Source organism: Trematomus bernacchii, unplaced genomic scaffold (assembly GCF_902827165.1).
Source record: "Trematomus bernacchii unplaced genomic scaffold, fTreBer1.1, whole genome shotgun sequence".
Taxonomy (NCBI): domain Eukaryota; kingdom Metazoa; phylum Chordata; class Actinopteri; order Perciformes; family Nototheniidae; genus Trematomus; species Trematomus bernacchii.
This window is the reverse complement of record NW_022987588.1, coordinates 4,956,166-4,984,013: the sequence shown is the minus strand read 5'-3', so window position 1 is coordinate 4,984,013 and position 27,848 is coordinate 4,956,166. Positions and strand designations below refer to the sequence as shown.

At 37.7% G+C, this 27,848-nt stretch overlaps 2 protein-coding genes across 15 annotated transcripts in view; one reads left to right on the top strand and one right to left on the bottom strand.

The window, feature by feature from the left end:
• Positions 1–104: 104 nt before the first annotated feature.
• scel (sciellin) lies at positions 105–9,405 on the bottom strand. 14 transcript variants are annotated; one of them, XM_034128583.1, is made up of 20 exons: positions 9,188–9,404; positions 7,811–7,846; positions 7,034–7,072; positions 6,801–6,861; positions 6,530–6,592; positions 6,346–6,417; positions 6,178–6,210; positions 5,991–6,029; positions 5,859–5,897; positions 5,581–5,652; positions 5,424–5,492; positions 4,939–5,010; positions 4,766–4,833; positions 4,615–4,669; positions 3,795–3,862; positions 3,627–3,680; positions 3,498–3,539; positions 3,335–3,406; positions 3,189–3,245; positions 3,042–3,089 (listed from the first exon to the last, which is right to left on the bottom strand). In XM_034128583.1, the coding sequence occupies exons 2-16, from the start codon at positions 7,836–7,838 to the stop codon at positions 3,649–3,651; spliced, it is 810 nt and encodes a 269-aa protein (XP_033984474.1). In that variant the 5' UTR covers positions 7,839–7,846; positions 9,188–9,404; the 3' UTR covers positions 3,042–3,089; positions 3,189–3,245; positions 3,335–3,406; positions 3,498–3,539; positions 3,627–3,648. The 14 variants fall into 14 exon arrangements, with proteins under 14 accessions (XP_033984476.1, XP_033984479.1, XP_033984481.1 ...); XM_034128578.1 differs by having other exon boundaries at positions 4,615–4,672; positions 9,188–9,403; XM_034128581.1 differs by having other exon boundaries at positions 4,615–4,672; positions 5,859–5,894; positions 9,188–9,403.
• A 3,062-nt stretch (positions 9,406–12,467) lies between these two features.
• Positions 12,468–27,848, top strand: part of mycbp2 (MYC binding protein 2) — a 66,222-nt gene continuing 50,841 nt past the window's right edge. Inside the window, 7 exon segments of the mRNA XM_034128597.1 lie at positions 12,468–13,160; positions 15,081–15,156; positions 22,768–22,809; positions 22,811–22,984; positions 25,798–25,951; positions 26,129–26,325; positions 27,470–27,712. Coding sequence (XP_033984488.1) covers positions 12,889–13,160; positions 15,081–15,156; positions 22,768–22,809; positions 22,811–22,984; positions 25,798–25,951; positions 26,129–26,325; positions 27,470–27,712 — 1,158 coding nt within the window. The 5' untranslated portion in view covers positions 12,468–12,888.

The window sequence follows — 27,848 nt, the reverse complement described above, 5'->3', positions numbered from 1 at the left end:
ACCTCAGATTGCCATTCTTCAAAAGGCATATAAAGAATAAAAGAGTAAATATTGATATGAACAACAAACAGGGCAGCTAAACAACAAAGTCGTTGAGACATTACTAGACAAAGCTATATTGATTGTCTTTATTGCACACAGAAAAATCCCCCGGCCCTAAATATTGCATTATCTTATTTCATGTTTCACACAAGAGTCTGCTTAAAGGCTGCAGAGAATTTAAATTTGTGAAAGTAGTAGATACAGAGGCAGCAATATCACAATGTCAACAATATAGTAACAGCTAGCTGCAAGTGTATGTTACTAAAAAAAGGTATATTCAATATGTAACTGTCATTTGTCAAAACACCAAGATAAAGCTTTTATCAGCTTGTAAAAACTAAAAACACAAGATCCCACATCACCAAAAAGGTATTGATTAACAGCAATATGTTTTTCTCTTTAAATCATAGATGCTTCATCTCCAGGGAAGGCTTAGGGGGAAATTCAGCGACGCCATTTTTCTGTAGAGTCAAAAAAATAAAATAACGTTTAATTCAAAATTAAATCAAGAAAAACAAAAAAAAAAAACACATATTTTTCATTTATGTCCATTAATTCACACTTATATTTATGCATTAATTTTTTACCTCTGGTGACATCGAAGCAATTTTCACAGTGCACCATGTGTTTGTAGATCCACATGCTGTCCCCAGCTTTCATATAGCCCATATTGCTGTTACACACCTCGCACTGCCAAAACACACACACACTCATGATTAAATACACACACGCTAAGCAGTCAGCTGCACAATACCTGTTAGCAGAGAAGAACACTTACTCATGCATTGTAAGTATCATTCTGCTGTACTTTACCTAAGTATTCCCATTTGAAGCTGATTTAAAATCCCCTAAACCTCAGAAGGAGAATACTGTGTCTCATACTCCGAAACATTACCAGCTGTAGATGCTTTTATGTTGCAAATTAAACCCCTACAGGTGTTTCCAATTACTCGCTGATTAGGCTGCTTGGCAGTTGGGAGGAACAATGCAGGTAATTACCACAAACTCTACTTCACAGAAGAAGTAGGAATGTATTTATTTTACAGTATGAATTGCAACTCATACAGCATCTAAATACTTCTTCAAACACTGATATTTCTCATTTTAATGGAATGTTATTCTACTCACTTTAAAGCAGGTGGTGTGGCAGTTGATCTTCATGTCATCCAGGACCATCTTGGCGTCACCAGTGAAGGGCTTACGGCAGTAGCTGCACAGGTCTTTCTCAAGCACCGTTCTATTGAAAAAATCATCATATATTTAAATAAAGCTGTTGACCTTGGATATATATATGTCTCTGTCTTTGACCTATATATATGGTCTTAAAGATGTTTTTTTCCTCTAGTGCCACCAGCAGATTTATATCTTTGCACAAAAATGTAGTAACATTACAATTAGCATAATAGGGACCCTTTAAGACTATGCCTTACATAATACATTCCACCCATCACCATGTAGCATTAAGCGTCTTTGAGCATTAGGAAAAGTGCTATAAAAATCCCATGTATTTGTATTATTATCATTGTGAGCATGTTAGCATTGTGACATTTTGCTCATAGCACCACTCATAGCACCACTGTGCCTACATACAGCCTTGCAGGGCTATTAGTACATTTGTTCACTATTAGTCTGTTTTTTTTTTTGTGGACCTGCTGTTTCCAAGGTCTACAAATAATGCACTTCCTACCTCTCAGGAGCTGCATACACACTCTTTACGGAGGATGAGTAAAGGACTGAATCTGTCACGTCATCTGACCTGCTGTGAGAGTACAGTAACACCAATATCAGTTTCCATAACAGTCTTGCTTTACTCCCATATCATGTTTGTACAACAATATTAAACATGTTTAATTTCATGAAATACCTGCTGCTCCTGTATGTTTTGGAGGAGTAGGAGGTTGGACTGGAGATACTGGTGTACTCATAACTGTAGGAAAACAAAATGAACCATAGATAAGTCATATTTCTAACTCACTGTACATGCAGAGATAGTGATAGTTTTCTCTGCTTCCTACCTGGAGTTTGGTTTGGAGTAAGAGAAGGTTTTGTCGCTGATGTTGTCGTCACTGTGTGTGCAAACACAGAACAGATAAGGGATGTCATAAAGACTGCAGCCACATTTCATCTGGTTGTATAGCATAGGCAAACCCTGCAACGGTTGTGTGTGTGGGTGTGAGAGATGTCGATAATGGTTTAATGATTACCTGGGTGTGCTGCTGATGGTGTAGGAGGAGGTGCGGGTGGAGGGAAGATCATCAGTGTACGAGCTGTAGCTGTGTGTCCAAGAGGAATATGAATGAGTTGCAAATGGTACATATTTCTTTATCTTGTACAAATTATCTTTATAATTTTATTAAAATGTAAATATTATACTATTTGTTCTAATGTAATCTCTTTCAATAAACCTTGTTACTTCTTGACCTATTAATTAATGACATTTACATCAGACCCAGCTGTACTTTGTCTTGATGTTCAATAGCAAAACAACAATAAATTATGATTTCTTGATGTGTATAAACAGGAAAACTTACACATACCATGATCGCTGACATAAACTAAAATGTCATGTTTCTATAAAGGACATGAAATCAATGGATACTCTGATATTGCTGCTAGTTTATTTGCACATAGAAGAATGTAAATGCTAATTTCTACTTATTAGCAATTACATTAAATGTTACAAAAAACATTAACAGGATTGAAATATTGTTTGCTCTTTTTTTTTTGCATTTTTTCGCATTTTTTCGAAAGTAGTCTATTTGAATTGCCTTTTTTTCAGACATTGTAAATGTAAAATGGGATTGAGTAATTAGTATTATTAGATATAACAACTAGGATATTTTTATTTATTTATTGAAAACTACATATAATACACAAAACGATCTAATCTGGTTTGGTTTACAACCAATCTTAAAATACACATAGTATTTCCTCTGTAAATATAGACACATTTCTTCATATGGCATCAACCCCCATTTTATCTCAGTCAGCATGTTTACCTGGAGGTCCTGTGGGTGGAGGATGGCAAAGAGACTGGGCTTGAGACTCTAAATGCATAAAACACAATGTCAGAAGAAACCAGGATAACTTAATGGAACAAGTGAATAACCATTGCATTACTTCTATTATTCAAATCCAGCACTCACCCTCTGCTGCTCTCAATTGTGATGATCTCTCTCTTTGAGATGCTGCTGCTGCTGCTGCTGACACAATGACAATGCAATTATTTCAATGACATGATAAATAAATGGTTGTGTTTTGTAAAAAGGTTATTCACTGAGGCATCTCACCTGCAGAAGAAGACAGACTGGATGCATTTGTGATGGATCTAGGCAAGAGGGTGTCATACAGGTCATCCTCGGCACTGTAGAGAAAGAAAAAAACACAAATATATGAGTTTGAAATCCTTTTTTTAATTTTAAAAATAAAAAGATATTGAAGGAGGTTGATCTTACGAGGCGGAACTCCTTGTCGTGGTGGTAGCTTTAGTATCATTTCTGAAAAAAAAGACAAATTATTGTTATCAGACTGACTGGTATTTATTGTTATAGTCAGTTTGTTAAAGCTGTGCTGCAGTTACTCACCCATTGCTGCTGCTTCTCATTGTCACATACTCAGTGCTGGAGATAGTTCTTTTGCTGTAAAGAGGAAAAAAACCCTCCATTACAATATATCGCTTTTGAATATCTCATATTTTTCCTTTACTTGTTATCCACATAATTCATTTTCTAGTTTTATTTTGGGAATATTACCTGTCTGAGGATGAGTAATCATCCTTGATCTTCGAGGGGACGAGTGTGTCAAACAGATGTCCTCAGCACTGCACAGAAATACAGGTTAAGTTGTAGGTGATGTAAAAATGTAAGCATATTAATTGGAAAATGGGAGCTTTACACCTCTTTTATTTTGTAAGAGAAATATCCTGTTCTATTTTCTTGTAAAATGTACTTAGTCTTACTTTAATACAAAAATATGGAAGGGTAATATTACCTAAAAATGAATTATTATATCTATCTATTCTTATCTTCGCTCTAAGGCACAACGACACACTGAAAGGGGAACAGGCATTGCAAGACCACACTGTACACTCACACCATTCACACGCCCACTGACCATCTGGGCCTCAAATAAGCCTTCGTGTCTCATGTGCTGCATGGAGCTAAATCTGTATTATGTATAGGCTCACTGCAATACAGTATATCCCTATAGAGGTCATGGTTTTGAAGCATAGGGCTAACATGTGTCTATGTTCTACTTTTCGTCAACAAATCCCATGAAACAGAGTACTTTATGACTTTTCTACCCTGTCTTTGGCACTCAACCCCTAGTCCATTTGTTCCAATTGAAGATGTAAATATATTTTTAATTTATTAGAAAGTCTCAGTCATTTTCCTTTACCTGTAGGTTTAGAAGACATACTCAAATGGAACAAATGGTGCATTGTGCTGTTTTCTAAGAGGAAAACATTTTTATTTTTTCATTTTTACAGTTTCTTCTGACTAACTTGAATATAAAGTTACCAAAAAATACACAGCCTCCCCTGCATTGTACACACTATGGTTTGAAACTCACTCAGTGTCAGCGCTGCTTCTCACTGTCACAGTCTCAACCGTGGAGGACAGTCTTTCTGCTGTAAAGAAAAAAAACAAGTATGTAGTTACTGAAGGCCTGGCGTCATTATCAACGTGATTTATTTTCTAGGTTTTATGCATGAAAATATCACCTGTCTGTGGGTGAGTTAATGTCCTTGATCTTCGAGGGGATGAGTGTGTCAAAAGCTTGTCCTCAGCACTGTACAGAAATACAGTTTAAGTTATAAGTGATGTCAAGATTTAAATTATATTATGATTTAATAATACGTTTTTTACGAGTGTCCATTATGTGCCAACATCTTACTCGTTGCTGCTGCTAATGGTTCTTTCAGTCACTCTGGTTGTCTTTGTTGGTGAGTAGCTTGAGTATAGTGTCCTGTGTGAAAATATATTTCATTTGCTCAAGTATTGTAGTTGAGTTCAAGTTTGAGTTTGTACTTTACTTGTGCATTTCTACAAATGTTATACATTAACTAAAGATAGCTATTTATCTGAAAACTACAGTTACTTGTGACCTTTTAGATGAATTCACATTAAAACATTGGATACATTTATAAAAGACAACACATTGTCAAAGATTGAATGAGTGATACCTAGGAATTTGGACATTTAGAGGGCCCAAACGGATAAGATGATTATATATTTCACCACATTTACCAAAACATAGAGAAGAGTCAATAGATGAAAAACATGTGTGTAGCAGTTGATACTTAGTCATCTTTTTGTTAACCTAAGAATATGATTATGAGTACTTAGACCACCATTGATTATATTGAAGTATATTTTTACCCTTTGCTTGTATTCTTGACCCTCTCACTGAATGTCTCAGTCATGGTGGGACTCTTAAGCACAGGGGATCTGGAAGAAAAAACCGGAGTTGTCATAAACAGACACAGAATCAGTGTGTGATAAGTTGAAACAATCTTAATGATTTTTGATTCCCTACTTAAGACTCTGGGTGGTGGTTAAGGTGGTCTCAGTGGTTGTGCCATCCTTGCTGACCGAGGAGGTCCTTGAGCTTAAGGTGGAGAGAAATAAAAAACAAATTAACAAATACTCAGGTAATCTTTCCTGTGGTTTGGTTAGTAGCAAGTGTTAGTACCTTGTATTAGGTTTCCCTATGACAGTTTTGGATGTAGTAGTTCTGTTGTTGATATGATACACAAAATTACAAATAATGTACTCTGTCGTTGCTGCTTTTTGAATAGACTGAAGCTTACATACCTGATGGGAGAGTCGGACTTCGGAGATGAGTATGTGCTGCTACAAAGAAGCAGAATGTTAGGATAACTTCATACTAATATAACAAAAAATAAGCTATATTGCACCATTTGTTGTTTTATCATGAAAATGTACCTTTTTGAGTAGGAGGATGTCCTGCTGGAGGGGAGGGTGCTGGTTAAAGAGATGCATTGTTAAGCAACAGTTTGGTTAAAATGACTCAAAGTGCCTGAACATAAATAAAGGATTTCAGCACAAATTAACAGGCACTGTGTGTCTGCAGAGGAAAACAACTATAAATGAGTATAAATACGGTACTAACCTGCTGCTCGTCTTATCCTGACTTCCGGTAAATCTACAATGACAGAATCACAATCAAAGCTATTTTCTGTTGTTTTATGTTTTTCAAAAACAACTGCTAACATGACGTTTATTTAAAATCTACAAACATTTGAAAATTGTTCAAATAAATGTTTTGTTAATACTGTACCTCTTGCTGAGCGACTGCACAGATGTTGAAGTTTTTGTAGTTGTGGTGGTTTTTACTTCCTCACCCCCTGGACTGTGAGCAAAGGACAATGAAGGATGTAAATAGACTAAGGGCTCATTTTTACATTACACCCAGTTGCTGTGTGTGCGACCCTTATTGAGTAAATATTGAAATGTTCTTTTACCCCACAGAAGTCTCATCGGTTTTGACCTGGCTTAGAACAGTTTTGCCAAAGTTTGGATCTCGGCTGAAGGAGGGAAAAAAAGATCACAAGTTAATTCATTTATACTACCAGAGGTGACTCGTCACTGTGTCTTGCAAAAGGAATGTAGAAAGAGGTTTGTTTTTGTAGACAAAGGTAGACTTGAACTACCAGTCACACCCAACAGCTATGGCATTGTGTGGGTTTGCCAGTTTGGAATATTTGATTTGTTCACTATGTTTTTATGACTCACTCGACAGCTTCATCCTCATCGTCCACTTTTCTGATCCAGCTGTTGTCTTTCAGCAGAGAGGCTGAAAACAAAAAAGACTTGAGTGTCTCCAACTCACATTTTCAAGGAAGTTAGACATATTTTGAGCAGGTAAAAACTGAAATTAATACGAAACTGCCTATTAGTGAAGCTCATACTGTATTCTTTTTTGACAATGTACACATAATATTACACTCAGGTGGCTTTGAACGTACTGTTTCCTGGAGATACTTCAGAAACTGATGATGATGAGGCTGATACAAAATACATATGCAATGTGTTTTAAAGTGTTTCAGAATTGTCTTGCATTGGAATCGACAGAAAGTATGACATGTAATTAGTATTTGAATAAAGAAAAAACTATTGCCAATGATTCGCATTTGGAGTAAAATCCACAATTAAAGTATTTTTTTGTGTTTGAAATATAATTTGGTTGTGAATGGGTTCATCATTGTTCTTCATTGTCAGGCCTTTCAGTTCAGCGTCAAGAATATGTTGATATTTGGCATTTTCTTTCATCTCCTATACTGTTTTTAATCAATCTTCATATATTTTATTTTATTTAATTATATGACATTTATTTTTATCCTGTGCATTAGTCTAGAGTTACGTTTACTGTCTAATTATCAGCGTGTTCAGTCATCAGTAATGCACTTTGACTTACATTACATATATAAAGGGCTACTAAATACTCAATAAGATTAAAAACATTTATTTTTCAATATTTAAAAAACAGGCGTATTACTCTTATGGCTGTGATTAAAGATGAATGTGCAATAAATAATAACAATAAAAAGAAAATGTGAAATAAGAAATAAAGAAAAATATATTACGGATGAAATAAATCAATTTGAATACAATTAATAAATAGGTATTACAGTTGTAGAAGAGTTGGATTAACATAATTTGACAAATGTAACCTTTGGATATTGACATTACAATGTGTTTTTTAGTTTTCTGTATTTTCTGTATTTATATTTCTTAATACTTACGCGTCTTGTATGCTGAATACGTGCTCATTTTGTAACCTGTGTGTGAAAAAACAAGGAAATTCATCACATAATGAAACCACAGAGTACATTGGCCACTAGATGGTACTGTGGAATAACGTCTGACCTGAGATCACTACATGAATTTAACAATCAAAGCTATTACTTATGTCATTGTTCTCCTTATGTGCACTTTCTCATGGCATACAGGGTTTCTCACCATGCCTGACGTATTTCGGTTTTGCTCAACCCTAAACTCACTGATTGAGCCCCAAACTGGTTTGTCTTGATCTGTGTCCACCTGCCCTTCATACACAACCTTTTCAAACACACTGTTGTCGGCAAAACAGATGGGCGTACCAGTATCATGCCATTAGCTATTCATGATAAGATCATGCCCTTTCAACTTAATGCACTACATAGCACAAACAAATCCATATCAGGAACAATTAGGCAGATATCCAGGGTGGTTATATTCGTAAATGCACCATATGTTCTGATTATAAGTTGCTCTGTCAAATTAGTGCTATTTGCCTTTAAAAAAATATGTTTGGCGTAGGGTTTGTCCATATTACTTGAAGTTGTTTGAAAGATCCATATCACAGATGTCTTGCATTTCAGAGCTAAAAAACAGAACTGTTTACTTTGAGTTGTCTTTAAACGTTCTGTACTATTGAGAATAAACTGTAAAACATATTATGATTGATAAAGTGGAATCCTTTACATATAAGCCTTTTATTGAGAATTGTGAAGCTGAAAAACATTGTTCTTGAGGATTACAGTAACTATCAAAAATGTACTGTCAATAACACACTGGTACTTAAATTACTTTTTTAGTGTATTTCTACAAGATGCTTTAAATATTTTTGCCCCTATAAAATATGACTGCTATACTGTTACTATATAATAGTGTGTAGCAGATCTGATACAATATCTCAAAGTAGTTTCGTAGCGTTGACTGAAAGCTCTGTCAAGACTGAACATGTCTGTGCCAAATCTACAGGTTAGTCGGAAAAATATGCACATCATTAATGTTTGCTGAGCACCATCACTTTTCTCTGTAAACGTTTGATCTCTAGCAAAAACAGCTAACATAAATTCAATAAAAGAGTGTGTATGTGTGTGTGCGATGTGTCCCTATAATGAGTTAATATACTTAAAGTCACTTAAAAAGTACATCATTACATAGTTTACAATATGTTTTCTGCTTCTATTTTCCAGGACCATTACACCCTAGTATTAAACATCTGGTCTCACAGAACTCCTAAAACCATTACTTTTTAAGCAATTTCTTTTCCTATGTCTTAAATTTCATTACACAAGAATACTACTGTAAACTGGCAACTGACAAAAGATTATTAAAAGAGACTGGGTACGTACCTTCACTGATGCCTAGTTGGACAGATAAAGTAAACTCTTACTGTATCTCAGCTATAATCACCTGCCTATCACTCGACAGTTTGCACGCCTTGTCATTCCTTGAGCTTTTAACCTTAAGGGAGGAGATTCTGAGGCCACCCAAGGGTGTGGCTTCGGACGACAGTCAAAGAAAACGCTCTCTCTCTCACTCCAGATTTTTCTCTTTCTGTCATCGCCGTTTATACCTTAAAAAATGTGATTGGGTGGAGTGCTGAAGGACTTGAAATTCTACTTAGAATTCGAGGAAGCAGAACTGCAATGTGGGTGTGGAAGTGTGTGCCTCTTTAACCTTCAATAACTTTGATGTGATTTGTAATGTGACTTTACGAGACACCATTAAATAATGTCCTATTTGAAAGATTTGATCTCTATTCACTGTGACATAAAGCAAGAAAAACTATAAAATATATTTATCTAAGGTCTAGATATATGACTTACCTATCCCTTGAACTTTGAACTGAGAACAAAAGGCCCTCGTTTTAATTCGATGTGGGCTGACAATGGACTTTGCACTTTAAAACATGTATGCTACTACAAGTACTGTAAGGAATGGTGGTTTTACTGGGTTAGTATCAGATTATTAGATTCATAATTTATCACTTAGGTTTCGTAGTTGAAGTACTTACACCTTCACATGCTGATTATAAAGGCACACAACTGATGCCGGCACAGGTCTCACATATGCACTGAAACTTTGAATAAAACTTCTATTAAATGTAATGTTTAATTACATCTATTAAAGAAGAGCCCTCTTTTCTGCTATCAAAAGGGAAGTTTACGGGTTATTTAGGGTTACATGTAAGTCCAAAATCATCAGGAGTATAAATAAAACTGAGTGACAATCAGACTGGAACTATAAATGCCATGTTGTCTGTGACAGCGAGTTTTATTATTGGGTGTGCCCTGTTGTGAATGATCAAAAGTATGAAAGGCACATAGCATGCAGAGGTGTGACAACATGATACTGAAGTGAACCCCTCCTAGTCACAGTGACAGAACGAAAGGAATGCAGACTATTGAATGATCGATCTAGGCTAAATGTGAACAGGAAGAGAAAATAGTTAATAGAAAGACATTATCTGAATGAACAAGCATGATTAATGAAAATCACATTGTAAAGTGTTCATAATAAAGACAACCACGCTTATTTTACTCTGAACTGAACTAGCAACATGCTCAGCTAATTTAGGAAATGAAATCAACTCAAAAAAGGTAAACATTCAAAGTCAAATTTTGCAATTTGGTATAATTATCATTAAGAAAATGTTGGAAAGCGGTAAAACTGTATTCTTTCAGTCAACAATAATTTCCTGCCCTATTTATGGATGCACAAATTCAAATGGGATTTACTGACACTGGATGGCGCTAGAGTTACAATGATGGAAATGACAATACAGGTTGTGCAACACTTTTAAAAAAGATAAATATTACAACTTACCCAAGGATATATATATCACATTAGGACTTTTTGTGTTAGGATAACTGATGACACACACTTAGTTCCAAGGACTTTTTCATTCAAGCCTTGCTTCCTAGATGTGTGAACACCAACTGGATTGCATGTCTGCCATCTCTTTTCATTCTTGTGACACTCAGCCTGAACTATGGCACAATCTTGGCCTAGATATCCCACCCTTCTGTGCTCTATTTGTCCCAACAGAATAGAGCTGAGAACACCAGGGATTAAATAGCAGCCTCTGAATGTGAATGCATCCCTAGGCTACACAATTTTTATGCCACATTTTTTAAACCTTCTATCTGAAAACCACTTAAAAAAGGAGGGCCAACAAATGTCTGCAGTTTGTGATTTACAATGGATCTTCATCATACACTTCAACTGAGCTGCTGTTCACTGCAATACGTCTTACTGAAATATTAATTGGACAATACCTCAGTGTTATGATAGTAAATTATTACGGTAAGAGTCAGTTGTCGTCACTGACACATGCTGTGAAATTGTGCTTTATAATGCTCTCTGGGTTGCTATGAGAAGAGAATGTAGACCGACCCCTCTCTTGTCATTGGGCCACTGCAAAACCTGGCAACCAATAAAGCATCACTAGGGCCTGTGTAAATCTCTCTCTATGTATCTTTACCTCTCTCAATAAAAGTGCATGCACATCCACATGTACTGTACACTCTTTTGAAAGAGATGACATACACATAACACTTATTTAAATGTACTTGCTAAATACATGTTCTCAGCATAACATGGTTGCAACTGCAACATATGTTGCACATACCTGTGAAATGTGTCCTACCTGCACCAGTTTTGCTGTTTATTTTGGCCTTCACTGACATTCTGACTGATGTTATGTAACACGTAGTGTCTCCCAGTTTCCCCCAATGCAGCATTCCTGCTCCTCCTTGTGTTGCCCCTGTCAGAAGGTGAACATGCAAATATTACTATCATAATAATGTGCATGTTGCATTACGTAAGCACTTCAGTATACCCATGCATTTTGGGCATTTAAGGCATACATAAACAGACAGTGGATTTGTTATCTTGCCAAATGTGATCCACATCATGCATGTTTATAAAAAAAGGTTGTCTTTTGCTTTATGTAGAGAGAGCTACTGCAGCTGGGGCCTGATCAGTAAAGAAGTCCACTGTATCACACACACATTTGATCAAAGCATGATTGCAGTCCTTGTGCAAAGCATGGGCTATTGAAATATATTTTCAATAAATACAGTTTAAGGTGCAAACTATGTCCGACATCAAATTGCAGCAACTGTTACACAGTGGCCACAGGAGATATAAATACAATGCTAGTACACATGGTCCCAGCTGCTGAGGTAACAGTAGTTAATTGATTGTAAATGGTAAAAGCAGAGAAGAAATAATGAGCTATGAAGTCAAATGAAACACTGTTTTTAAAGGTCAAACCCGAGCTTCAGCATTTTTTACGGACAACACAGCTTGTAATCGTCTTTAAAAGCATCTCAATGTGCCAATTTTAGATCAAACTGGGAGGGGGCCCTGTATGGACATCTGCTAATTAAATGTCCAGCTTCTGACTGTGCTTACTCTGCAAAATAGCATATGGTTCTGTTTTCTCTCTAAAAGGATGCATTTCACTTTCACGATTATCAATTTGGGTTAAAAATAATGAACTAAGCATTGGTATATGTATATACAGGGAGATAATTGTTCATATGAATCACTGATAGCATCGCCCAGTATAGTCGTATGAAAATATCCCGGCATGCTAGCGACGCAACACTCAGCCAGGGAGGGGAGGGATGATGGAGCTAAGATGGCAGCCCTACTGAGGGTGCTGCCTCTCTGGGGTCAAGAAATATTCAAGGAACGAATGAAACCGAAACACGAACAGGCAGTTTTTGGAAATCAACGGTGCCGTTTCTGCTGTTTTACAAGCACATGTATTATTGCTTGAGAAGATCTATTTTCGGGAGACAAGCACCGTGTTGACGCTGTGGCCGGGATAGGAAGACCGTAGCTGCACCACCAGATTGGCTACAATTTGCGCTTATAATAACCGGGGACCTTGGAAGTTTAATTGTGGTATTTCTGCAACTTGGAACGGACAAATAATGTGACATGTGGCGGATTTGATGACAAGTGGATCGCATCTGATGGCTAGAAATTATCTAGCTGTGATATCTTTTGTGTGATATATGCATTGTTCTCCAAAACGATGATGTGTGCTGCTGCGGCAGCGGCCGCCGGTGGAGGGATTCTGCCCTCCTCATCGCCGTCGATGGGGCTGGGTGTCCGGGTCATATCTGGAGCAGGAGCCGAGCTCTCCACCATCGGTTCTGGGATGGGTTCTTGTCCGACAGCCGGAGCCCAGTCGGATTGTCGGACTCGGTACCAGCTTTTACTCTCAGGGCGAGCACTGGCTGAACGATACAGACGGATTTATACCACCGCTATCAATGATAAAGAGCAAGGGATAAATCAAGGACGGTGAGTGGTTACCGTAAAAATGTAGATATCGGAGAGGCTGGTCTGTCATCTGTAGGGCTAGCTGTGCTAACTACCATAAGCTAACATTAACCCTTGCTTAGCGGTACTACAGTTCAACAACATATACACTTCTGTCAACAGTAATGCATGGCTCTTGAGCTAGACGGGTTATAGTCATACAAGTCATTGTTTTAACTTCAAACAACATGCCAGGAGCCCCATCTTTTGGGTGCACCCTCTTGAAGGAGTCTGCTTGCTAGGTAGCATTTTGGCTCTGACTTCCCTAGCTTTATCAGAGCCAGCTAAGCTAACGTTACTTCACCCTTACTCGAGAGGTTTGCAGCCTAGGTGCTTTGGAGATTCTGTTTTCTTTAGTCATTGACACAATCTAATCGAAATTAAAATCCTTACTTACCTGGGTTAAACACATTCAAAGATGTGCTCTATCGGCTTAGAGTTATATTCAAAACAAGCTAGCTGGCTAACTGTCATGACAGCAATTTGTTTAGAGCGATATAGCCATTGCCCAGCTAAACGTACACAAACGTGTTAAACTTTCCTGTTTTGTGAATCACTTTTAAACTTCCAAAGCTTGCGTTTTCACGATATGTTAAGATACTTAATCATTTATTATAATTTGATGTAGCTGTGTGGATGTAGGCCCAACGGCGTCACTGTTTCGATTCCTAGCTCTGACGTTACTAACGATAAATAGCATTTCCCAGGTTATCCTCTTGTAAGCTCATTTTTTTTCAAGAAGCTGATAATGATAAGACATACATAATAAATACAGCATATGGCCCTCCATACACAACGTTTGACGTGTATGGGTGAGGATGTTTGGGAGGTGGATGAACTCATTTTGCTTTTCTAGCATTAGCGGGTAATACAGTTACGTCATTCAGGCAGTCAGTCAGGTTGTAGACAGTATCTGGATCATTGCAGCATCCTCCCTCACAAATTCAATTGTTTTTGTATCCCCCATCCCCCTCTCCATGTACAAAAACCGACTATATGCTTTTGAAACATACTGTCATAACCATCTCCTTCTGAATGTACAGCTCTATGCAAATGAGCAACAACAGTGTTTCAACCTCTTCATTATATTATTTTGAACTACCATCTTATTAGACAACAATCTTTCTATTAATATGATGGTGGAAATGTTGCTTGCACATACCATTGTGAATTACCTACTATTGTAAACATCAGAGACATTTTGTCAGCCTTGTTTTGTGTGTAGCCTGTCACTTTGTGATCAAAAGGTTGCAGAATGTTAATCTAAGTTTATATGATGGCAAGATATTAAACATCAATACTCAGTTGCACTATTGAGTAATATAATTAAACTCTTATTCCAGGCTTGACAAGATGCATTGCTTTTCTGTATTTAGTAGTTATGAATAATGATTACTTAATCATGCACAGCCTTTTCCTTTTTTAGTAGTACTGTACATCTATATTTGGTCCCTTACACTGGTCCTGGCAGCCTGATTCGTAAGGGAAATTTATCATGAAAAGCCAATGCAAATTCAGTTCAAAAGCTTCAAAGAAGACATTTCCACAAAAACAAAATTGTGCTTGTTTTGAGGCTTTGTTAAAATGAGTGACACTGAACCTTGTGACTCCTGCTACACATGTCTGATAGTGAAGAAGGGAACACACATACTTTGCTAGCTTCTTCAAATATAAGCTGAAGGTGTGGTTACTATAAAAGACATCTGAAATTAATTCAACATTTTGACAGCTAGTCTACACAGTAAACAATGAATGTTGGTTTTTTCTGGCTTAAAGAAGAATTGTGTTGACTATTAGGTTTACGTCTAATTCTCCTTTCATCATATTTGTAATAAAGCCAATGAGATTTGTAATATGTGATGCTGTATTTTGCAATACTGAGCAACCACTGTGTACTTTCAGGGGAAAGAAGGCTTTGAGTAAGAAGAAACTGAAGAGGCGACAGAAGGTCAAGTCAAAAGTCAAATCAAGAACAAAGGTAAGATATTCATGATTTTCTCACAATGGTTTTTATTGCACGTGTTCCTTAATGTAAGGCTAATATAGATGTTTTTACATTTTAATTGTACTAATTAATATGTTCAGAGATGTTTCTTTATTTAACCATTCTAATAATAAATTATTAAATTATTTTTGTCTTTAAATAAATACATAATACTTAACATCACACAATGTTAATCATAAAAAAGTGCAATAAAATAGGAACAACTATTTTAATTAAACAGAACAACTCAAGGAAGAACACACAGTGACTGGGACAGTTATCAACATTATGTAGGATAAGAGGAAACAAGGAGGTATTAATTGTCATATGTGTGCATGTGTATTTCACAAAGTCAGTAGGGATGGGGTTTACCAAGGGAGGGCAGCAAAAATAAATAATAGCAAAAATGAAAAACATCATCATAATAATGACAATAATAATGACTAGTTCCATGTAAAGCATTTAATGAAGTACATACATTTAGTATTGAACATTTTCTCTTTATATTAATGAGATCAACATGATTGACAGTTTTAATTTTCATCTGTCACAGCCTCAGGTATGAATTGAGCTGATATGAATCTACTGAATTAATTAACATTTGGAGAGGACACGTTAACAGATAAGGTTATATTCTCTGAAATCCTGAATTTAGCTATTGGCAATAGGTTGATTATTCAATCAACAGAAAAACAATCGGCAACTACTTTGCTCAATGATAAATTGTTTAAGTAATTTTTAAGCAAAAATATCAGAAGCAGTTTTCAACCTCTCAAATATGAGGAATTCCCTATTTCTCTGTTTTATGTCATTGGGGACTGAATATCTATGAGTTTTGGAGTGTTAGTGAGAAAAACTATAACTATACCTTTTTCATAATTTCTGGCATTTTATAGAATAATTCCCTAATTTTTTAAAATATAATCGGAGGATAACTCTATTATGAAAAAAATAATTAGTTGCAGCCCTGATCCTGGAGGTATTTGGCAGTAAAAATGTTTTGTCATTGGCGGAGGCTGGTCAGATGCCACGGAGCCCATCCACACATTTGAGAGGTGGATGGGCATACAGCGAGTCACATGGGAGTGGCTCTAGTTTGTGCATGATGGCTTGTTGCCGAGCGACCTAATGTATGCCACATCTCCACAGCAACAGTTGCCTGCCTCCATCTCCTCCGTCCAATAGAAAACATTAGCTGTATCACTGGAGGTGGTTTGTTTTTTGTTTATGTTTAAGATTTTGCATTGACAGCATGTATTAACTATTTGATCTTCATACAACGACAACAAATATAATCCTGTTAGATTGTGTTGACGCATTTCCTTGCTATACTTCTCTGAAAAGAGAGGGAGAGCTGGCTTTGTGGTTGGTCTGTAATATTGTTAGCCAGCATTTGGATTTAATTGTATTACACTGTTTTTTTCCCAGTTACTTGGCAGGCAAAGGCAAGACAGACCTATTTAATGTGATAGTAGCAGGGAAGGATGGAGGCTCTAATGCCTTGTCATCCTTCACCTCAAAACTCCATCAGACAGGAAATCCAATGTAGAAAAGGCTGCGCAGTTTAAGTTCTCTTCAGGTTGACTTGTGCGGTGAGTTGATGTCCTGGAACAGCAGAAGATCTTCTATAGAGACAGGGAATGGATAAAGCAGGCAGGCATAAATACGTGGGTAGTTACACAGGCAGTCCTGCTGTATTTGTTTGTGTTGTGTGTCACGCCGGCATAGTCAGACAAGAAAGCGAGTGGTTTGAAAGAGCCTCTTCTCCCCCCTTTGTCTGCTTCTGTACTTATAAATATGTAACAGTGGAGTCCGAACCAAAGAAAAAGCATAAACACTTATCATCCTAATGAAGAGGGTGATGTAACGTCTTGTGTACGAGCAGATGTGTGATGCGTATTTTTCAAAAACTATAATTATATTCACTAGACCTACATTATGGTACAAAAGGATATAACTATTAGAAAACACCAGAAAACTATTCTGTATGCTAGAAATTGAATGTTGAGATTTATTTTACGTGTATCAACGACATGAATCATAAACCATGCTGTCATGTCTTTTAATATTAATCAGAGTATTCTTGTTGTAGTATCTTTGTTGTTGTAAACTGACTTTTTATTCAGCGGGTTATTCCTAAAATATTAGTCTTAACAAAGGTTTGGCAGCTAAACCAGAGGTCATGATTTGAAAAAAAGCAAACCTAGAAATATCTAAACTGGCAACTAGTATGTGATGATATTCAATCCTGGAGCGCCAGTGTTCAAGGGGAGTACTCTTATGACCATCCGCAACATGATGTTACTCATAACCTACGGATAATACAAATGTAGCGTTGGTAACCTGAAATGGATATTACAAAGAACGATGGTGTTGTGTATAAGTGGAAGTTAGATGGCAAATCAAATGAGTCAATCAAGTGCAATTCTAACCTTTTAAATAAGAAACAGAAACTAGACGAAATAATTATGAGTATTGGTTGCGGAGATTATATTATTTGCAATTGTTAAGTATGTGGCCTAGATGCCTAAAGTTTTGGCCTTAGTATTGGCATTGAAGTTTCACTCGAGTCAAGCATCTGTTTAGCTGAAAGATAAATATGCGGCGATGTTTGGAAATCCCAGAAGGTTGTTTGACAAAATGTGAAGATATTTTTTAGTATACACTTTTGACCATCTGGATGAAAAATATTATGTCTGCAAATGATTTTTAACTTGTTTTAAAAAAAGCTGAATCTCCTAATCAAAACAAATATGGTTGTTATGAGCATGGGTATACATGATTTGAAGCTTATACCGTTTTTAAAAGCCATAAGTGATTATAAGATCAGAATCATTATTTAAATGTTCTCATGTTGATACATTGCATATTTTTCTCATCTGATACGGTCCACACTTGCACTCACAGAGCTTGAGTCTCTGCTTCGGAAAATGGTACTGTTCTTCTTTCCTCCTTTTTTCCCCATAAAGCCAGCAGTCTGAAATGTGGAGCTGTCTAAGTGCGGGCAGGGACTCTATTCAGCCTTCTCCAAAGCTTTTAGATGGCCATTAAATCATCAGTGAAGTGCAGACAGTAACACAAGAGACCATCAGATGAGCAGCTGTGTTTGGACGTTAGTTGGCGCTAGTACAAAGTAAGAAGAAACCACGAAAACATCAGCAGGTCATTGGGCTTGCTTAGTTATGTCTGCCTATGGCTTATATGCATCATGACATTCCCTGAAGGTGCCACTTTCAATGACAACTTTCTCATGATTTGTTCAGTTTTAAATTGGGACCTGTCAGCTCTAGAAGAAGCCTGTCACATCAAATGTGTACTCATGACGCCAGGACCCTGTCTGAGTTTGCTTCATGTTCTGTTCACACAAGATGTTGTGTAACAAATCTGAAATTGTTAACACCCGAATTAGGCGTGGAGTAAGAGAGACATGGGTGGGTCTATCCATTAAATACTTCACTGGTACAGGTTTTCTACATGTTTGAAATTCTATTTGACGGAACAGACCAGGTTTTATGGATTAAAACTGAGTCATACATTGAATGTTTTAAATACGCCTTATTTGTGATGACTGTTTAATGGAAAATGTGACCTTGTGGGCAGTGTGTGTGGGTCCATGATCCTTCAATAGCCACTAAGTACATTTTATAATGTATTTATAATACGAAAGTACTCCTAAAGTACATAACAATTTTAATAATATCATATTTGATCTCATGAATATCCGGTTATATGGGGTGGACTTTTGCTTTACATTTTTGATATACACTAAGATCCTTTTAATCCTGTCTGTTGTCACATTTTAAAACCTCTAAAACACAGTGTAGCAAAAACATCTGTCTTTTGGTTACCATACCTTGAAAACAACCCATTACTTTTCCCAGAATATGCCATGTTAACACACTTCTAAAATGCTTACATTTTCTTTACAAGCTTACCTAATAGCAAAGTGATGTTTATTCCTGGTCTTTTTTTACAAGTGCCCTCCACACAGGCCTGCCAGAATTAAAAGTCAAGCGTTCAAAAACCTTCAACAGTAAGATAAACCATCTGCTTCCTGCAGCTACAGCAGCTCAAAGCTATATTGAAACAGCTTCATAATTGTTGAGGTTACTAGCTGAACAGATCATTGAATTGTATCAAATAGATCAACCACAGCTGATTCCAATCTCAGTCGGAGACATAGGTTGAAGTTATTTTATATAGATGGACATAAATGTACAGTAAAAAAGGGGTCTTTTGGGATTTATTTTGTTCATTTAAGTACAGAACAACATTGAGAAGCACAGAGAGCAAACAAATGAAGTCTAGATGAGGGAGATAAGTAGCTGTAGATGTGGCCAAATTCTGAAGATTGATTAGATTAGAAACAGCTACATCTTTGTGATTTTTCCTTTTTTCTTTTACTGTTTTCAGACATTGGGAAACAAGGTCTGTTGTTTTTTATGATCTAAATGGTATCCCTTTTTGCTCGTTTGGGCAAAAAACAACATTATTTTGGTCTCTTTTCCACTCTTTTATTTGCCCTCGTATCCCAAGAAGCCTGTTTGATCTTTCTGCTTTATGTGTTGAGTTAGTTCACCCTTTTGTGAATTCTGTCCAGTCACAATTGTTTTCTGGCAGCCATGCAGGAGAGAAGTGGACAGTACTGCTAGATGAGACGGCTGCTAATATCCTCCCCACTGGTTTCAGCTGAGAATGAATGACCTTTTTCTCCCCAAATAGATGACATCACTCTTGTGATTGCCAAAAGCGCACCACTGCAAGAGAGGCACAGTCGATCAATATGATTCTCTAGAGGTTGCCTCAGGACTGTAGTTAAAAATGCATTGCGTGGGTGGGATAGAGAAAGCTTATCAATTAGTTACTTTATCAAGTTTCTCTACGGAGCGCAGTTTCTCTGAATCATCATGACTGTTTAAATGTAAGCTTTGCTGTAATGATTTTATTCTAAGTTTCCTTTTGGCTTGTCTATCTCATTTACATCAGTGAGGGTAGACTTGAAATTAGAAACATATCCTAGTATAAAGGATTACGGGACGGGTGGCGCAGTGGTCTGTGCGTCCTGATCATCAGATCAAGGGGGCGTTGGGGAAACTCCAGTTCGAAACCCGCTCCCGCCGCCACTGCGTCAGGCCGTTGTGTCCTTGGCAAGACCACTTCACCCGAATTTGCTCCTGTGGGTATTGTCCACAGTACATGTATGATATTAATGTGTACTTGTAAAAGCGCCTCGATGACTTCGAGGTGTGAAGATGGGCCGGTGTGGCACAGTGCGCTGTGCAATGATTATCAGATCAGAGGGGGTCAAACCCGCCGCCGTTGTGTCCTTGGGCAAGACACTTCACCTGAACTTGCTCCTGTGGGTATTGTCCCACAGTAGACCATTACATGTATGTATGATCTGTATGTGTAATGTGTATCTGTAAAAGAGCTTTGAGTCATTTGATAAAGCGCTATAAATAAATATAAGGATTATTATTATTATTATTACAATACAACAACAACAACAACAACAACCCCAAAACCCCCAAATATGACTAAAGTGGTTATGTCTCTTACATATTTAATGTGTGAGGGGTCGCTCTTAGTGGATAAACTTACACACCCCTATTTTTGAATCGGTACAACATTATGTATCTCACTCATTTCAGTGTTTACAAATATCTGTCTTTAGACCTACAATTCAGATGAGAAGCAAGCCCATAAAGAACCTTAAATATGTGAGAAATCTTGTTCGATAGCCAAAGATTAATGCAAATTTGCCATGCTGATTTATTGGTTGTCATTTAACTGCATTCTTGTAAAATGAAGAAAATCCCCAGCTCATTTTTATTTGATTGATTTTCTCTAATAACATATCTTTCTGGCCTTTTTCAAAAACCATTTATCTCCCTAAAATTTGAATTGAACTATTTTGTTTCTGCATTGGTTATGTGAAATGTTGGGTAAGCCATTTTGTAACTTCGAAAGCTGTGTTCAGCTGGTCTTGAAATGAACACACACTTGCCAGGCCAAGTGTGTGTTTACAAAAATAAGCTTCCCCAGGAGTCAAAGCAAAAATGAGGAATCCTATTATGCAGCAAATGTGCCACCTGACTAGAAATGAGGACACAACTGAATAAAGACTAACTGTGCTTAACAGAGGCTTTACTCTCCCAACCTATTTTAGTTATATAACTTTGTTTAGGTCGAATTTAAGAGCTAACATCTGAGTCCCTAAGGTTTAGGAACGTTTTCCTCAAAAGCCAGATGATAAATTACCCTCTTTGTTGTGGTCAGCAGGCACTTATTTGGTTAGGTGTGTCATAAGTCGATGTACACTTAAAATGCTTCTTAAGCAACTACATTAACAGACGAGAGACACAACCCAAAACAAAATGAAATTAAACCCCCTTTCCGTGTGACATAATGTTTACAACTACTGTTTTAAAAGCTGAAGCTCAGGCTTTGAACCAAAAAGATCAGCTCCACAGAGATCTCATTAAAACACGCTTGATGCTCTCAATTCACAGTCACTACTTTTGTCTGCAAAGCATTATGCCCTCAGTCCGGTTGCTTTTTCTCTTAGATATTTGGAATGTTGTCTTTTTACATTTTCAAATTTAAAATGTGTTGGCCTTTTACCTTTTGTTAATAGTACAGAAAATAGATTAGAAATGTCACAAAGGGAGAAAGCATGCAGTCCTTTGGTAAGATTTGAAACCCAGCTGCTGCGGTAAGGTGTGTTACTGGGGTTAAATTGTGTATTTAAGGGTGATGAAAACAATTTATATTTCTATAAAATGATGTAAAGGTGGAAGGTACATCTTAAGTGGCCCAAAGGAACCGAACTGCATATATTTAATCACAATCAATGGGTCTAAAAAGGACAATTCATCATACTCCTAGAGCACATGTGTCAAACTCAAGGCCGGGGGCCAAATCAGGCCCTTGGGGATTTAATTTCGGCCCGCAGGATAATTTTCATTACTATTAGATCTGGCCCTCCGGTATATTGCCCGCACCACCTTCACTCAATCCTGAGGGGTTTCCTCATGCTCAGAGCCTGAGCCCAAACATTGATGAACTTGCACCCAAGATGAGAAGCCAAGTATCTGGCTTGAGCTAGCATCACAGAGCAGCAACACTGAGTTTACATGGATGTTTCCTTCTGCACTTTTTCCTTCTTGCGACAACAGGGCATGTTTGTTTTTTTCTTTGAGGGAAATAGTTTTTTTTGAAGCTGTTGTTGGCCTGTGGAAAATGTAACCATAAGAAATGACTCCGGAAAAGCTGCAGATAGAGCATAAGAAATGAACTGCAACTGATTATTTAATGTGTAATGTTGTTTTTATAGGCAATAAGTTTAAGCTTTGTTAGTTCCAGGTTTAATATGTGCAATAAGTTCATTTCAATACGTTTTGCAATAAACATTGAACCAGTTCCCGGCCCTCGACTAGTACCCATTTTTTTTATTTTGGCCCACTTTGTATTTGAGTTTGACACCCCTGTCCTAGAGGATGACATCACTGTTATAAACAACTCTTAGGATGTTCTAAATGGCTCATTGTAGATCCAAATGATATCGGACCTTGCTGACCACCTCCACCCTCTGTCTTTCTACAGGCTGAGAGTCTAGAGTGGACGCCCTCTGTGTGCCCGACATCAGCTGCACAGCAAACCCTTCTGCATCAACGTCTACTGCAACGTGCGGCACTCTGTGCTGGACTGGCAGCAGAGAGAGGCCTCCCTCGTGCTGGCCTCCAGGAGCTCGGTTCAGAGCGGAGACTCGGACAGCGAGGAGGAGGAGGAGTACCGCGAGCCTGCTGTGAAGCTGCCAAAGGTACGAGCAGGGGGTAGCATCGGTGCTGATGTGGTGGGAGCAGAGCTCGGTATCAAGGCGAGAGCCAGCCTGTGCCCTTTATCTTATGGATGCAATAATCCTTTATCTCCTTGGGCTTGTGTGTAGGGCTCATTATTTTTATTATTGTGATAATTGGAGTCACTTTACCAAAGGTTGGAAACCCCCTTCCTGTGAGGATAACGGCTCTATATCCCCAACTTCTGCTCCTGTTCTGTTGCCTGTGCTGTTTATCTGTCTTATACTGTATCAGAGATGTCAGTTGTCCTTTAAGGTGTTAATGTTGCTCCTGAGTGGGTACAATATTACATATTCAATTTGTAATCATAGTCTAAGCAAGGTGTTCTGATTTTAAGGTATGTACTAAATGTTTTGTTTTTTATCTTTGAAGCCTCCATTGAGGTTTTTTGAATGAAGCTTTGAATGTCTGTTGTCGTATTTCTTAACGTCGTCCCCCTGGTTATATAAATGTAATTTATGGTGCTGTTACATTACTGCTTCCTGCCCCCTGAATACAGGTGTGTGTGCGTGTCACTGCAGTAAACATTTTGCAATGTAGCAATAAGGATTGATGCAGAACATTGCATTAGAAATGCTTGATTTTGAATTTGGAAATATTACATCTAACTTTTATTATCATGATGTTGAGTTTTTGACTTTACAACGCTCTGGAGCTATTTCTCATACTTATTGGAGAATCAAACCATTCAGTAAACACCTTTTTATTGCCCTGTAAGTTCTCTTTGATAGCATATTATTATAATAATAATAATAATAATAATTTAAAAAAAGCCATGCTCAATACATTATTACAACATCAACATCTGAAAGGCAATTTCTCAAGGATTACTTTTACTATGCCATGATGACAGAATAACGAAAACAGTACAGGGTGTTCGCTCCCTTTGTAAGAGACAACTGGTTTTTACAGCACCACAAAAACAAATGTGAGTAGTCCTGTTTAAGCTTGTCAGGCAGCAGTGGCTCCATAATTGAGCCATTATAAAAAGTAGGAAAGGATAAGGTAATAGAGATGACTCCTAATTACATCACAATTACATCACAATTACATATTTATCTCGCACTCCTTTTGAAAATGCTCACTCCAACAGGACAAACCTTATTACAGTGTCACAGTAATTAAGCAAATGTATGTGTGTGCATGTCTGTTGAGAGGATTGCATATTGATTGGAAGTGCTTTTCTGTGCTTGCTTTACATACTGGTTAGCAGTAAGCAGTTAACTAGGAAGGCTGTATCCGATTTATTGTCTTTCACATAGGCTGCTGTTGACATGAAAATGTGTGGATGATTTAGTTGTAATTTCAAGCCATATGTCAAAAGTATGAGTGCCTGTAGGCTTTGACAAAGTATCATTATGTCAGTTTTGTAAATCTACCAATATTAATGATCAATAATATCTACCTGCATATCTGTTCATCTATATATATATTCAGTGTTTCATGTTATTTACGTTATCCGTTTAGTGGTACCTTTTTTAAAAAAAAAAATCACTTCTACGCTTCACAAAGATAGAAGGAAACATTGAAGCATGCCATTATATCAGGGTGGGACTAGTCCCACCCACCTTTTTAAAATGATTAGTTTAGACCCCACCCCACTTTTACCATGTGGAAAGTCCGTGAATCGGTCTATCCACTCACCACTCTTTGTAGAGCGCTGTGTCAGTGCTTCATTATCAAATCCATTCCACATGCTTATTGAGAGAATGCCCAAATCAATGAAATTCCGTACCATGTTTTCACTGCTACTTTGTACCAAGGCAGATTCTCTGAGCCGTACACATGCTGCGTTTTTTGTGTAGCTGTGTATTTAGTTGTAAAATTATGCGCGCCACAGTTTCCCCGCCGCGCTAACAGTTCACGAGCGTGCTCCACTAGCGAGGTAAAGGACTCTTTGAGGGTTTAGATAGTTCTTTAGTCTAAGTAGTGGGTCTCAAACGGTTTGGTAATCATTTATGTAAATAAGTATTTCCAAGGCACACCTTTTTATATGATCATTATAGTTATAAAAAATAAGAGAATAACAGGTATGAAATAATTCCAACTCATACTATAGGACAGTAACACAAAAATACAGTTTGAAAGGGGAGTGATTTATAAAATATTCTAAAGAAAAAGTAAATCTGTTTACAGTTCTGTTTCACATGGGTGTTGAGAGATGTATCCATAGACTTAGTCCCTAATTTTGCTCTCAAAGTGCACCAGATTGATGCTTTTTAATTTCAACATTTAAAAAAAAAAATCTGCCCCCGGACCCCCCTAGAGGAGGTGAGGTCCACCACCTGCTCACACCCCCTGTCAAATTGTCCCACCCACATTGAGGATGCTTCCTACGCCCATGCATTGAAGCATACATTTGATCCACAAACAAGCCGTACTGAGAGACAGAACATTTATTTAGGCCAAACTCCTTTCCTAGCTTCTACTGTGGGTCTCTCATTATACAAAATGTTAATAGTGGATGTTGAAGTCAGCGGTAGTAACTGTAAACACTGTGAGCCCCCGTAGCTAAATGTGGGTTGTTTTACTGTAGGAAGATGAGGCCATGCTGTTACAAGAAAACAACCACTCCAATATTCTGTTATCAATTCTGTTTTAATCAGAATACTTACTTAAAGAAATGATAATAATAATAATAATAACAAGGACAAATATATTTAACACCAAGTGGCATTATGTTTCATTTTCATGTGCTGTTAGCTAGACCTGGATTGTGGAATGACAGCAGTTAGTTCATTAGCTCTTTTTAAACATGCCTTTCTTCTGTGTGCAGATCATTGGCATCGGCCTTTGCGGGGTTTTTGAGCTGATAAAAGAGACTCGGTTCTCTCACCCCTCCTTGTGCCTGCGTAGCCTGCAGGCCTTGTTGGACATGCTGCAGGGACAACAGCCTGAGGGCTTTCAGACCGAGCCTCCTGATGTGCTAGGTAAGGCTGAAAAGAGTTCTTGAAGTGCCTACAATCTTGTTTTTGACATTTGTTATGTTGTCCCTAATATGTTGTTGCAACCCAATGATCATTTTGAGACACTAGTTAGAAATAGAAGTTTGTTTTTTCAGTCTAATTTACACACAATGTCTAACTTGTCTACCTCTTCTTCCTCAGACTCTCTATTCCAGCTGTTGTTAGAGACCACGGTCCGGAGCACGGGGCCCAATGACCCCACAGGACAGGCCATCACGGCTCTGTCCTGCGCCTGCCTCTTCAGTCTGGTGGTTGCCTGGGGAGACACTGGCAAAATACTGCAGGCCGTCTCCGCCATCCTCACCAACAACGGCAGCCATGCATGCCAGACGATACAGGTAATTAACCGATTTAAATACATTACAGTGCATTTGCCAACTTGACTACACAATTGTCTTTTATCTCTGGAATTCATAGGTGTGGCTTTTCTAGAACAAGTTATTTAAGTCTTGTTTTTATTGCCTACTGATCACCTCTTGAGATTATTATCTTGCTTTGAACAAACATCTTTATCTTGGGAGATATTCCAGATTTTTTTTTTTATGAAGCACAAGCTGGAATGGCATATATCGTATATACCCAAACTAGAATAATTATGTTCAAACCAACATCTACCAATAAACGTGTACATCTCTATAACAGATTGAAGCTTTTTCTTCTGATTAGTAGAAATGCCTGAGATCGCCAAAGTGCATGATAGAGGTATAAAGGGACCTTTGGCTTCAACATGCATTTCCTTTATAAGAAGAGATTTCAGGCAGTGTCTGGACAGCACAAATTGAGTTTTGGAAAATGTCAAGCCACTCTAACCTTTCCTGGCTGCATTCATACGCCAATTATCCGGTCTTCAGTTTCAATCTCTAGTTTGTCAATGATCCTCTCCAAGTTTCTTTCTTCCTTTGTTTTATTTCTTCTGATTTATATCAAAACAGTTCATGCTAAAAACTTTTGATCACCTTTAAGAGACAGCACCTCATTTAATGTTGTGAAAAGGCTTTGAGACCTTAAAATAGTTTCACCTTTACCTGCATACAGATACAATGACTACACTTGGACAAAGTCTTTTTAGCCTCACACGTTTATCCCCCTTGTGTTTCTATTTCCTGATTACTCATCTTTTAGGCATTGGCTGGACTGTGAGTCATTACAATAGCAGGCAGGCTGTGTGGGTTTATGTGCGGTACACGCCTGTATGTTTATGTTTGTTTGCATGTGTGTGAAAAGTAAGATCAGCGGTGAGTGTAACCAAGGGATGTTTTAAAATGTGTGTGTGAAAAAGCGTTTCGGCAGAATGAGAAGAGCGCAAATATGCAGGTCCATTAACCACAGACTCAAGTCACAAATATGAGATTCTGACTATCAGCAGCAAAGCCAGTTCCCACTTGTGCATGGGCGACTTCACAAAATACACCCCATTATGTCACATCAGAGGTTTGCAGTTCTGCTAATTTCCCTCACCCTCCTCCTTGTCCCCCACACTAGGTTCCCACTATACTGAACGCCCTGCAGAGGAGTGTGCAGGCTGTCCTGGTGGGAAAGATTCAAATCCAGGATTGGTTTGGGAATGGCATCAAGCGCGCAGCTCTGATGAACAAGTGGAGCCTGAAAGAGGTGGCCATTGATGAGGATGAGCGCTGTCTCCTACAGACTGATGGCTCCTTCCTGTATTTGCTGTGCAAGGATGGGCTCTACAAAGTGGGCTCTGGATACAGTGGCACTGTCAGGGTACGTACCAATCAAAGCTGAACGCGCTGACTGTTGAGTTTAACCCTTTATATACAGTCTATGGTGATAACCACATCCCTACATTTGTAGATTCTTGGCTTGGTTTTCAAAGGACGGCAACTACGTTAACTTTCAG